At 39.6% G+C, this 12,678-nt stretch overlaps 1 protein-coding gene across 18 annotated transcripts in view; it reads left to right on the top strand.

The window, feature by feature from the left end:
• LOC110393701 overlaps nucleotides 1-12,678 on the top strand; it is a 219,892-nt gene that overhangs the window by 59,864 nt on the left and 147,350 nt on the right. For 12 of the 18 annotated variants that reach the window (XM_021386865.1, XM_021386871.1, XM_021386870.1 and 9 more), the window contains 3 exons: nucleotides 935-1,079; nucleotides 1,524-1,590; nucleotides 1,889-2,065. In XM_021386865.1, coding sequence (XP_021242540.1) covers nucleotides 935-1,079; nucleotides 1,524-1,590; nucleotides 1,889-2,065 — 389 coding nt within the window. The remainder of the gene's footprint in view (nucleotides 1-934; nucleotides 1,080-1,523; nucleotides 1,591-1,888; nucleotides 2,066-12,678) is intronic. The other 6 variants (XM_021386872.1, XM_021386878.1, XM_021386881.1 and 3 more) reach the window with 1 other exon arrangement.

Here is a 12,678-nt window from a genome sequence, read left to right on the forward strand (position 1 = left end):
CATTTTAGAAAGATTTTTCAACTAGAGGAAAAAACATCAAAAGCAGTATGGTGAATTTCTGAACCTATCAAATTCTTGTCAGAATTATCATTAACTTCATTTGTACCACACACAGATTGTAAGAATAAATTCTGTTGCTTTGGTATTTATTGTAGCTTCCGGAATGCATCTAGTGCATTTTTGCACACTTACATTTTTGTAGGACAGTCGTCATCTTGATTTAGAGGAATTCTACTGTTGTCAGACTAACATTTACACATGTATGCCTATATACATATATATCAAGTTATTAATATTTATATTAATCCGCCAGTACTATGGTTCTATTGTTTTTGACAGATTTATTGATTGTGTGCTGCAAGCATTGTTCCTTACTGGAAATTGACACCCACAATCAAATGGGAAAGATGGATGCCCTAAAAATTGCAATTTTTCAATGATTCTTGTAATTAATCCTTTTGTATTGACAGTTTCCAGGAGCTATGTTGCCAGGAGTGGTCTTTATCACTGGACAATTAAGCAACTGGCTTAAAAAATAGTGCTCATTTCAGAAGCTGCCATGCGGCATTTGAAAGTAAATAGGTGTGAGCTGTTTTTCTGCTTTGATTTTGGCTTTGATTAATACTCCCAGATGTGCTTTGTTTTAGATAATCTTTGCTTGCTAGCGTCCATTTATTGGGGTATGTAGCTAGGCATGAGCTCATGTGCAAGTCTTGCTAGTGCTGCACAAGGTTTTGTACCAATGCCGACTTCAGCACTTGGACCTTCCTGATGGTACCAATATGACCATGTTTCTTCTGGGCCTTGCTTCCCCGTGCGAATTAAGCTGGAACTTGTCATAGCCCAGTTCCTCCAAGATCCATCACTATCATTTTTTTCACTGTAGCTGTTGTTGGCACATCTCTAATGGTAAATAAACTTTTCGTTGTTGCAGTGAGTCCTCTCCCCTGGACCGTGATCTCTCTTTTGTGACCTCTCAATGCAAATTATTTGGGATTGTGCCCATTTCATCATCTCATATGAAAGTGTGGAGCTCATTCATTTTCAGCTGCCTGGTGATGAACAACTACACTGGTTATGTAAGCAGACTTAGGAAATGCAGAAAGGGGGGGGCATCAGGGAAGCCTGTCTGTGAATAACATGCATAACCAAACTTTTCTAAATGAAGCGCTGCAGTTCTGCAAGTGAAATAAAGCAGTCGCATACTCTAAAGACAAGTCTTATTCTTCATTTGTTGAGGCTCCTTTGCATTAATTAAAATTGGTTTTAAAAAAAAAAACTAACAAAAAAAATCACAGTATTTTAATGTGACCTTCATTTGGCATTTGTTTTAACTTTTCTTTTCCTATTTTATTTAATTCTTCCACTGCTGTTGTTCAATTAGTGTTTGACCCCCTTAGCAGAGATGTAAATTAAATGACATTTCAATGCCATCCCATATTTAAAATACTGTGTTAGTTGTGGATCATAAAGGATGATCTTCGTTCTTTAGCTAATTTATTCATTTAACAATTTCCCTCCAGAAGTTCCAGCAGAAGGCTCTGAAGCAAACTAAGCAGAAGAAATCCAAGTCGGCTGAATTTCTGATGGGTGAGCCTTGCTTGATGAGTTATTGCTCATAATTTGTGTAAGGATTAATTAACTAATTACAGACAAATGGCTGTGGGCGAAATTTTGCTCTTGCTTGTCAGGGTGCAATTTGTAATTATTTTAATCATTTATTCTTTTTTTTTTTTTAGAGTTAATTTTAACCTAATTCTGTTTTGGCGACATTTGAGGACGATACACTTGAGTCTTTCAGCAAAGGAATTACTAGAAGGAATTTTCTGCTTGTCATTGAAATACACTTTGCTATAATGTGCTCTTCTGACCTCCTTGTTTTCTGTAGTAAAAGAAGAGAGAGCAGCAGCAGAAGGCATTGAAAATCCAGCTTTTAACATCAGCAGCACAGATCTTTCAGCATATCAGACTTCAGAGGAGGAAGTTATTAGACATGACAAGCTGCATAGCACCCTTGCAGCTCACCAACAAAAACTCAGGCTGCAAGCCCATGCTGAACCAAGAGGTGAGGCATCAAACCGGATTACCCTCAAACGGAGTGACAGTGGTTGCGTTCTTCATCGAACCTGCACATTCCGCTGGGTGTTCCCATCCTGACGCATCCCAACATCCACCCCAGAAGCCCCAAATGCCTCTGAAAACACTGGGTGCTTGCAGGTTTAGGGATCTGTGCTCCGTATTTGTATTCTGCTGGCTCCCTTTACTGAGGATGCAGGTTGCATGGTGCTCCCCCCAAGCAGATGGGAGTGCAGGGAGCCAGCTCTTCTTATGGTGAGTCCCCTTAATTTGTACCAGGTTGGATTTCGGAGGCACTGTAGCGGGCAGATGCTGCTCCCTTGCTGGCTCCCGAGCATTGAATAGTTTTAAACAGCTTACAGATCCATGATTGATTGTTGTCCTCAGATCTCCCATATGCCCTCAGTCAGTCGGCATCTTGCCTCTGCTTCATTATATTTTTTCAGCCACTTGTGCTCAGATATTTAGAGCAGAGAGTCTTGTTTGCTCAGCTCTTCCAGGGAAGCGATCCTGCACAACCTGGCTTTTAAGCTCAGCTGTGATGTGGCACCCAAAAGAGATCCTGTCTCCCGAAGCAGCATTTATTATTTAGGGTAATTCAAGCTATTAGGATCTTTGGTGACATCAGTTTTTGTATTGTAGAGGTTTGGTATCTTTTAACCTACTGTTTAATTAGCCCATTTTTGTTTATTATTACCGCTGAATGTTATGACCAATGGTTGTTTTTACTTAGTGATATCATATAATCGAGGGGGTTGGAAGGAACCTTAAAGCACCAGCCCCCTGCCGTGGGCAAGACTGCCACCCACTAGATCAGGCTGCCCAGGGCCCCATCCAACCTGGGTTGGTGAGAAAATGGATGTAAGGACATCTGATGAGTTGTATGAGGAAAATCTTGGACTAAGGTTTAAAGTTAAAGCAATAGTTTCTGAAGTCAGACTAAAAATCTTCCTTAAACACACACTGAAAATATCACTGTATTGGACTGTGTGGTATCCTTATCTTCAAGTAGACTGTGATCAACCATGAATATGTGAATGTACATTCAAAGCCCTCGATCTCCCAAGGTACCAGAGTAAACAATATGACTCTGAAGTGTCTGGCTTACCCAGTGCTTCCCATCAAACTCTCAACCGTTGATGCCACTTGCTGAGCACCCTTGAGTACTCGCACAGGTATTTAAATATGTAGTACCGGCTGGTGAGCCAAACTCCAGGTATTTGCTTTTAAAACTCTGGACCTTGTTGTGTTAATATTTTATCCTCACAGGGCCAGAGAGCCCATGGCCTCTCTCACAATTAGGTCTGCCTTTCCATTTAGCTTTCTGTCATGGTTTTGTGATTTTCGGTTATTGGTATTCCACATCATAACATCATGTAGTGGACATACCTAGTTCTCAGAAGAGAAGGACTACTACAGTCCCCATGGTACTTTGCTCCTTTGTTACCATTTTCCAGCCGGAGGGAAAAGATAGAAGCTCGCAGTATAAAAACTTGCAGATCACGAGGCCTCGTCCCTTTTTCCGCCGTCTCTCGTCTTGGCAGCACCTCGCTCTCCAGCCGTCTTATCGTCGGTAGTAGAGTAAGGCCTACCTTGACTTTGGGACATTCTCTCTCTCTGTGTTGGATTTATCAGCTTAAATTGTAATTATATTGTATTATAGTGTGTTGTTTTGCATTCTGATATTTTATTTAGTAAATTAGTTTGTTTCTCCTCAGATTGTTGCCGCTGTTCTTTGCTCTCAGGGCCATCTCCCTACCCTTTTCCCCTTTCCCCTTTTCCCGGGACGTGGGCCCTTGGGTCCCCCGTCCCCTTTGTCACGGAATTGGGCCTAACGCCCGTAAACCGTTGACACTTTCATGTGACTGCGTAGTGCCACACCGAGCAGGAATTCTCTCTCTTTGCAGCCTGTCAGAACAGTGATTAAGCGGACAAAGGGATTGATTGTTTTTTAATGAAATACTCTATCTGGTAAAAATGAAGTTGGGTGCGCTGGAGATTGTCCATACTTTCAGTCGCTGCTTCAGAAATTCATGAATAGATCCTTCAAGAAAGGAATACTTTTAAAGCCTAAAATGTGTTTTTAAACACATTACGGTGAATTCTTCATTCACAATAGCATTTAAAAAACAACAAAAGCCAACAACAACCAACCAGACAAAAACAACACCAAAAACCAATTTTTTTTTGAAACAAAGAGTAGAAATTGTTAATTTTGCCTGGAATTCAACAGCTTGATTGAGAAAGTGTTTTATTAGTGGGAGAGGAAGGCTTTCTGAGAGTTAAATATTTTGTTTCCCCAAACTCACTCTCCCTCCTCAATCTTCTGCTCATTCAGTTAACCAGAAAACCAGTTATTCACATAGCTCTGCCTCTAATTCACGCAGCTGTTAAAAAAAACCCATCCATTTATGCCATCATAAGAGAAGTCTAGATTGGAAGAGGCCTCTAGAGATCATCTGGTCCAATCTTGCATTAAATTATTCTTAGTCTAACTTCTGTCAGGACTTGTTTGGCAATCACAGGGGCCAGTTCAAACTTATCACGGGCTGCTAACAAAACAGCAGCTTCAAGCCCATCCAGAAACCTGGGAAAAATTGAGCTAAACCTTCTGGTACCTCCTGAGCTAGTTTTCCCCACCCCTGAGTGTAATAATACTTCATTAAAGAGGAAATGGAAAAGGCCAGCTACATAGAAAAGCACAGTATTGCATGATCATAGTGATAGTAAATGGTAGTATTTTACAGTCCTCTCCATGAACACCAGGTTCTCCTCTAGCTCTCAGACCCTGGGCTGAGTCTAGGTTACTTGACAGGGAGTAGCAGTGGTCAGCTCTAGTGCTTGGTGTTAAACTGCACAATGTAAAAGCAGCCTTAAGCACAATTATTTAATTGCAGCATTTAGCAGATTACAGGTTTAAAACACTATGTAAACATCAGGCTGGATTTTAATGCTATGCCCTTGGAGGCATGGCACTGAGATGGCATTGTCTTTCCACCTGTCACCTGTGCCTTCAATGGCAACAAACAATAGCTACAGGAGTGCTATCATATCCTCCATCTTACAGTAGTGTTGCAGCCTGTTCCTCCTTCTGTGACTGCTGGAGGGAAGTATTCTCTAGAAAAATCTCCACCTACTTTTGAGATGCCTTCTCACACACTTCCGTGCTGAGAATACCAGAGAAGAGTATGTATAGTGAGCTGTGTGTTCAAGACAGCCTCAAAGTCTGTTCCTGGAATTTGACACACTGTGCAAAATACAGATTATTTAGGGATGAAATAGCCTGTGTGGAAGCCCATCACATTGCAGCTTGCTTGAAGCTGGCCCCTAACCACCTTAATTCGCAGGTATGGTAGAGCTATATTGACTTTTCCATTCCCTTTCCTCAGATAACAGTACATCACCTGAAAATGAGTTTGTGAACTGAGTTTTGCCTTGAATAGCTGATGAAATATTTCCTGTTTAAAAAGTTCAAGTATTTTTTTCACAGAGGATTTAGTCCTGTGTAGAGCCAGGAGTTGCACTCGATGATCCTCATGGGTCCCTTCCAGGTCAGGATATCCTATGATTCTATATTCTTGTGACTCTGATGGTCTATTTTTTCCATATGTCAGGCCATTTTATTCCTTACGCAGTCATGTTTTCTGTGATGGACCATATTCCAAATTTTATCTTAATGAGTAGACGATTATTCAGGAATAGGCTGTTGTGTAACTTTCTGCTGCCTGCTTTCCATTTTTACTCTTATAGGATGAAGACCTGGTGTTGCTGTTAAATGTTACAGTGACCCAGGGGAACTGGCTGTTTACTTAGATTTACCGATTGTCAGGCACCTAAATGATTACAGCAGGTTCTACCCTATTTTCTCTTCATGATACACTGACCTTTTGCTGATCACTTCTAACCGTCATGTTTGTTTCTTTCCCGTCTTTCTCATGAAATTAAGGCTGTCTGGCAATTTGTGCAATTTATTTGTTCCTGAAAATACTCAGAGTTTACTTGTGACATCCAACAAGCTCCTTCCTCCTTTCTTCAGCTCAGCAAATATTGGATTTACCAGAAGCTTTCACATTAGCCATCCCAGTGGGAGGTCAAATAAATAGAGAATAGAAAAATATTTAGGATCACATTACCCATACCTGGAGTAAGGGATGGACATTTCGGATGCACCTGAAGTCAGGGTGAGCTCCTATTGGCTTTTTTCTTTTCTCCAGAGGTATTTAAATCCACAACACTTGGGAGAGTTCCCAAGTGTTCAGGAGGGCTTGGTGAAGTCTGTGCCTGGCAAAGTGCCATGACGGAAGCACCAAACTGCCAGGAACCTGCCCTCTCTGGTTGAAGGCAAAAACACGAAGGCAGTTGCTCAACCTTGGATGAATGATGTATGTCACAAGAAATCCCCTAACAAAGGACTATGTATTTAGTGCTTTATCATAGGCCTGCAAAACAAACATTTATCTTTTCCAGCATTCAGATCCTCAGCTATTGTGATCAGTTAATTTGCTAGCGGCTTATAGCTGTTTGTACTGCTTGGTGCTCACCACAGCCACAGAACTATAAGGCTCTGGTCCAGCTAATCCTGAGAAGAGCTCTGTGGGATGGCACTGTTCACATTTCTACAAGATAGGTGAAAATTCTAGCCCAGGCATGCAGAGGGAATGTATGTCAGAACAAATTAGTCTGTGTTCTTTCTGGGATGCCAGTTACGCATGCAAGCTGCAGAATCCAGGCACAGGGCTATCCAAGCATCCTACCATTACATGATCCACCTTGCATCCAGCCTCTTCAGAGGCTTTGATAGTTTGTGGCTTTTACATGGAAGATGAAAGGAAGGCTAATTGTCTTCTCCTGTACCCTACACAGTAGTACAGAGGCTGGAGGCAGTCTGACCCTAAATGTTGATTATTCAGGTTGAATTGTCTCCAGATGATGAGGAGTGCTCATTTTTTTTTCTATCATCCCCAATACACAAATCCTTTTTTGAGAACAAGATTATCTCCTAAAATCAAAAGCCCTAATTAATTCTACCATTTTATCTGCAATAGGCACTGTTAACATCTCATATCATGCTCCAATAAATTTGCCCACAGAGACTAACAATGTTTAAAAAGAAAAAAGAGGAAAAGAAAGCTTGTTCAATTGAAGACCAAAAACTACTCTAATTAGCAAAGGTATGGTATGGTATTAACACGGCTATGCTGCTTCTGGCAGCAAATTAGTGTCTTTATGCAGTCTGCTGTTTCACCACCTCCTAGCTGCAGAGATGGGCTGGATGTATCTAACATGGTGCTGCCTGCATCCTGTGGGGAACATCCCACTGTTAAATAGATAGAGCAATTCTGCACCTCGTCAAAAGCCAAAGTAGAGCGAAGCCTTTGCTAAGGGATGAGTTACTGTTGAAGGTAGTTCAGCTGTGGTAGGGCAAAATAGGTCTTTTTCTGCTCCTGCACGTTAAGTGAATGAAAACTTCGATCTGCAGTATGCAGACAGAAAGGGCTTTGGGAGGGAGCCACGTGGCAAATCAACTTGATAATAAAAGTACCAGCAAGAGCATCATCAAAACCAGTCTGTTAAGAGAGAACGGAGGCTTTTTGAACAGTCTAGTTTCCTTCTAATGAATTGCTAGATACCCACTGGAGAGACAGTAAGCATGGATGAAAAAAAAGCAGGCAACTGATGGGAATTCATGTTTATGCTGCTTGTGAAGAAAATGGGGTCTGTGACATTGGCATTTGCATTGTACATAAAGGTTTGCATAAAGTATGGAGCCAGAAATGTGAAGCAAAACTGCATCTTTTTTTTTTTTTCTTAAGCAACAAAAAAGTTTATATGTAATAATTCAAGTTGTGTGTCTGTGGTTCCATGCTTTCTGATTTCAACAGGGACTCGAAATAGAAATGCCAAACCCAGTATGCAGGGCATGATGGATCACCATGTATGCATAGGAATAAAAAGGGCTGTCATTGGAAGTAATTTTGCGTTGAATTACACAATGTGTAATCCAATTGAAATCAGCAGAACAGCACAAGGTGTAATGTAGTGTGCAAAACGTGTTCCATTGCATGCAATTTTGACAACAGGGATACTGTACCACTCATCTAAGTAATGTGCTAAAATTGAATTTATGAAAGGTACGGGGAAAAGATCTGAAGAATGGATGCATTTTATAATTGGGAAATACCCTTTCAGAAGGTGACTGGATATATGTTTTTAAGCCTACTTCATAGCACTTGGGAATTGTTTCCTTCATAGTAGTGCTGCTGGAACCCTAAACTTCATGCTGTTTTAGCAAGTTCCTTTGATGCAACTGCATGGGATCAGCTGAGCATGCCAGCCTGGTAGCGCTTGGTATCCATTTTCCCCATTGATGTATGTCATGTTATCTAACGGTGTTTCTAAATGAACTACAACACCAGTAAATCTTTCTTCATGTCTTCCACCAGCAGTGTTTCCCCAGGAAAGCAGCAGGTCTCACACTGGTTTTTGTTAGCACAGGGCCCTTTGTTGCCTGTAGGAAAAGGAAATAATCCCATGCTGTATATCTGCGTAAAGATAAATGTGGTAAGTCTTCCAGGAGTGGACCGGGTTAAAGGAAAGTGGGCGCAAAGAGTGTGGTGCTTCCCAAGGGCTGGGCAAGGCGCAGCATGGGCCATGCTGCTCAGGCTCGTGAGTGGCCCCTTTGCCAGCATCCTGTCAAAGCTGACAAGTGAGTTTATTCAAGTCTTGCAGTATAAACATCAGACACAGTTACGTGGTTTGCTTATTACCTATGGTCTCTGCTGAGGATAAGGAAAATGACATACGATACCTTTAAACTTTAAAAATTGAAAAGAAACCTGTTGATGATAGTATTTAACAAGCTGTGTTTTTCAGATACAGTCTGCTGTCCAGGCTCTTGCTGCATGGCTGTAAGTTTGAAGATGCCATTAAAGTCTATTTTTTTTTCATTGAATTCTTCCTAGTGGTTATTAAAGTCTGAAGTTCTCTGTAAAACAGCCCACTCCCTGATATATTTGGTGATAGTCTGAAATGATTTCATGCTTCCCAGTAATCTTTTTTTTAGATCTGTATCTAGAACAATGTAATTAATATTTATCTACACCTATAGGTAACAATTTTAGATCTAGATCCAAAATAATAATAATTTGTCTTACTTAAGGTATTTAGCTTTTATATGTAATGTCAATCAGCTTATATATATTACAGTGAAAGCATTTGTAACAGACACAAATGGAGGTAGACATAACTGATACTGTGGTTCAGTAACCACAACCAAAAATCCAAATTAAAATATAATTTCAGGTTAACTTATAGTAATTTTCTGTTATTTTCTGGCAAAACAAGAACAGAGAATTACTGTTAATTTGTGGATTACATACCAAATGAAAATTTCCTTTCTAACATCTTCATTAGATACGTGTAAATCTAGCAAAACAATTTTGGAATAAAAACTTAAAATGTTCTGAAAGTTTCTACCTTTCCTAAATCATTTTGTATTTTAAATCATTTTTAAAAATCTTGTCTGAAGTCCCCTCTTCCCTCCTGATCCCAAGCCTTAGCTCTTGCTGGCCAAATTGAGATAGGCGCCTCTCTTAGAGGGGATTCAGGTTTGGCTCCAGGATGCTGCTTTGGTTCATGTGGTTGCATGTTATTACAAAGAAACCAGGAAATACGCAAACACTGAATGTTATACTTGGGCTGCCTAGAGGGCCATATCTGCATTGCTTCACTACTGTGCTTCAAGAGCATTTGGGGTAAAATGCCATCTCAGGCTAAAATTCATCTTTCCTCTGTCTTATTCAAAAGACTTTCACGAGTTGCCTTATAAACAACTCCAGTGATGTAATACTAAGTCATTGTTAGGGATATCTGCTGACCACACTGCTACCTATAAAGGGAGAGCTCTTACTAAGGGAAGTTGGCTCAGACCATGATCTGCGTATCCCATTTTACAACAAAAGTTTGCTTATGCAGCAATTTTGGCATTTGTCTCTAAGCATAATTCTGAAAAAAGCACAAGTGAATACCTATTCAAACAGTTAGTAGTCAGCCACTTGGTTATTAGTAATTCCTTCATTTTTGCACTCGTCAAGAGAAGCTCAACCAATCCAACAGAATTTTGTTATTAAACTTCATTAAACTCAAAACCTAAGTCAGTAGTAAAATATAGGGAACAATGAAATAATTGCCTGTCATCAAAAATTCTTGCTGTACCCATGACATGGTATTGGTATGGGCTATCTGATTTCTTTGAGGAGTAGTAGATCGTGCCAAAATGCAACTTACGCCATTTTTGTGGTATTCTCAGGACATGGACTGTATAATTGACTACAGACATCTTACCTTAAAAGCCATCTTAGAGTTTCATCCAGTCCTAGTAATGTGCATGTAATCCCATGGGCTGTGCTCAAGGATTATGCTAATTTTATTAGCAACTCCTCTTGATTTAATTAAACTATATAAATTCCCACCTGGTCACTATTGTGCCAACACCCTTCCTTCCATTTTTATTTGAACTTATAGATAATTCTTGTTTTTGCTCTTCGGTTCTAATATTCTGAATTATCCATTGTGTTTTCCACATGAAGTAGCACAATTTTGAGGGGGTGAATAGAGAGTTTCAAACTGAGTTATTGGGTTTGAGTGATCCTCTGGTTCAAAGCAAATAGAACGTGTTTCCAAAGTCAGCTAGCTCTTCACAGCAGCAGATATTCAAAATAACTTGCTGTTTGAAAGCACCAAGCTGTCTGCTGCTGTTCAAAATACCTGCGAGCAAGCTCTGTATTAACATTTGCTTTGCCGTGTTTATACCATGAAGCAGAGCAATATGAATTCCTTAGTGGACTGTTAATTTACATGTTGTACACTTTCAAATATTTCCAAAAGCAAACGTGAAATGATTAGTAATCCATTCACGTGCTCACAAAATGTTATTAGCAAAATGCCTTGGGCAGTAAGTTATGTTGACAAAAATTGATAATTTTATATTTGAAATCTAAAGTAACCCTCCCTACCCCCAACAAAACTGAGGACCAGCCCAGAGTCCAGAGCTGCTGATACTACCTGGAGCTTTGTGGTTCAGTTCTTAGTGTATGCTGAGCTGGGAGGAAAACAAAAAAGTAAAATGAGATTAGAGCAGGCATCTGAGGTTTGCAGGGATTTCTTCTCTTCAGAAAGCCTCTCTGTAAGTCTTCTGTGGTGTCCTGTACTTTAAAATAGCTCATTCTCTTTAAAGTCACCACAAGGAGGTGACTCTGGCATTTTCCACTCTTTCCACCTGTGCAGATTTTAGATTGAACATTGCTCTGGAGAAGTAAAGCGTTGTTGTTCTCTTTATTTCTATATAACTTAGTGTCTGCAGTTGTGTGTTGTCCTAGCAGACGATGAAATGGATGAAATGCCTCGTATTTCACAGAGAAGTGTTAGGGTTGTGCTTTTCTAAAAAGGACCAAAACCCAATCTCATTAATAGTTTTGTCCATGTATCTCTTTTTTGAATAATAGTTTCCATGCCTTGCAGACTCAAATATAACATGACACTTCCTCCTAAATGCCAATTATTCTCTTGCGAAGAGTTCTGCAAAAGTCTGCTCCTCAGAGCTTAGTGCTAAACCCAAGGGATAAAGAATATAGTGTATTAAAATTCAGCAAAATCTGTTGTGATATTAAGACCATGCAGAAACCCCGTGTGCTAGCTAAGTATTGCTTGTATGTTTGCAACATATACTTTCCAGCTATTTACGTTTATGGCTATGAAGTAACTGAATAGAGATGCATCATCATTTTCTTCTTTAGCACATGGGTGAATTATTTTACCAACACATGAAGGGGTGTTCATATAACATCATGGTGCTTTGTGATAGAGAAAAACAATTACAGTGAATAAGGTAGAATGGCTCTGTTATTGCAGTACATAAGACTTTGATTACATACTGCCAAGATTCATACCAGTCTAGTAGTTGTTGACAGATAAAGTAACAAAAATGAAACTCATTTATTTTTTCTTTATTGCGACCTCAAGGTAAAGCAAATTTTCAGTTCTTGTACTTACTACATTGAAGGAACAGAGACTGACAGTCAAAATGTGCCAGTCTAGAAATATAAATTAAACCTAGTTTCATATCAAAGTTTCATTTAGTCTCTGAGAAGGAGTTGCTGTTTGGATTATTTTTGATCCTAAAACAAATATACTGTAGACTACCATAGTGTATCTTGGATGAGTTAACCCCCTCGCACATTTAGCTCTTATGTATTTTGCAGGATAGAGATTTGTGTCTGTTCAAGGAATTTTACAATTTGTTATGGACTTAATTATTTTACTTTTTTCTCTGTTTAGTCATAATTCACTGTTCTTGAAAACTCAGTGAACATAAGGGTGATTTTAATAGAGCAGCACTTTTCTTGAAGGAAAGACATATTTTGAGAAAAAGCTCATCCCTTTCCCTCTTGTGTGAAAAAGAATTATTTTGGCTGATAGTACTGGGAGGTCCTCCAGGCAGCTAGATGCTGCGTTGTTCCTTGATAAGTCTAACAAATGACTTTTTTTTTTTTGTGAACTTCATTAGTTTCTAAAGAGCAGATACAACTAGCCGTTGAAATGGAA

Source organism: Numida meleagris, chromosome 2, assembly GCF_002078875.1.
Source record: "Numida meleagris isolate 19003 breed g44 Domestic line chromosome 2, NumMel1.0, whole genome shotgun sequence".
Lineage (NCBI taxonomy): Eukaryota > Metazoa > Chordata > Aves > Galliformes > Numididae > Numida > Numida meleagris.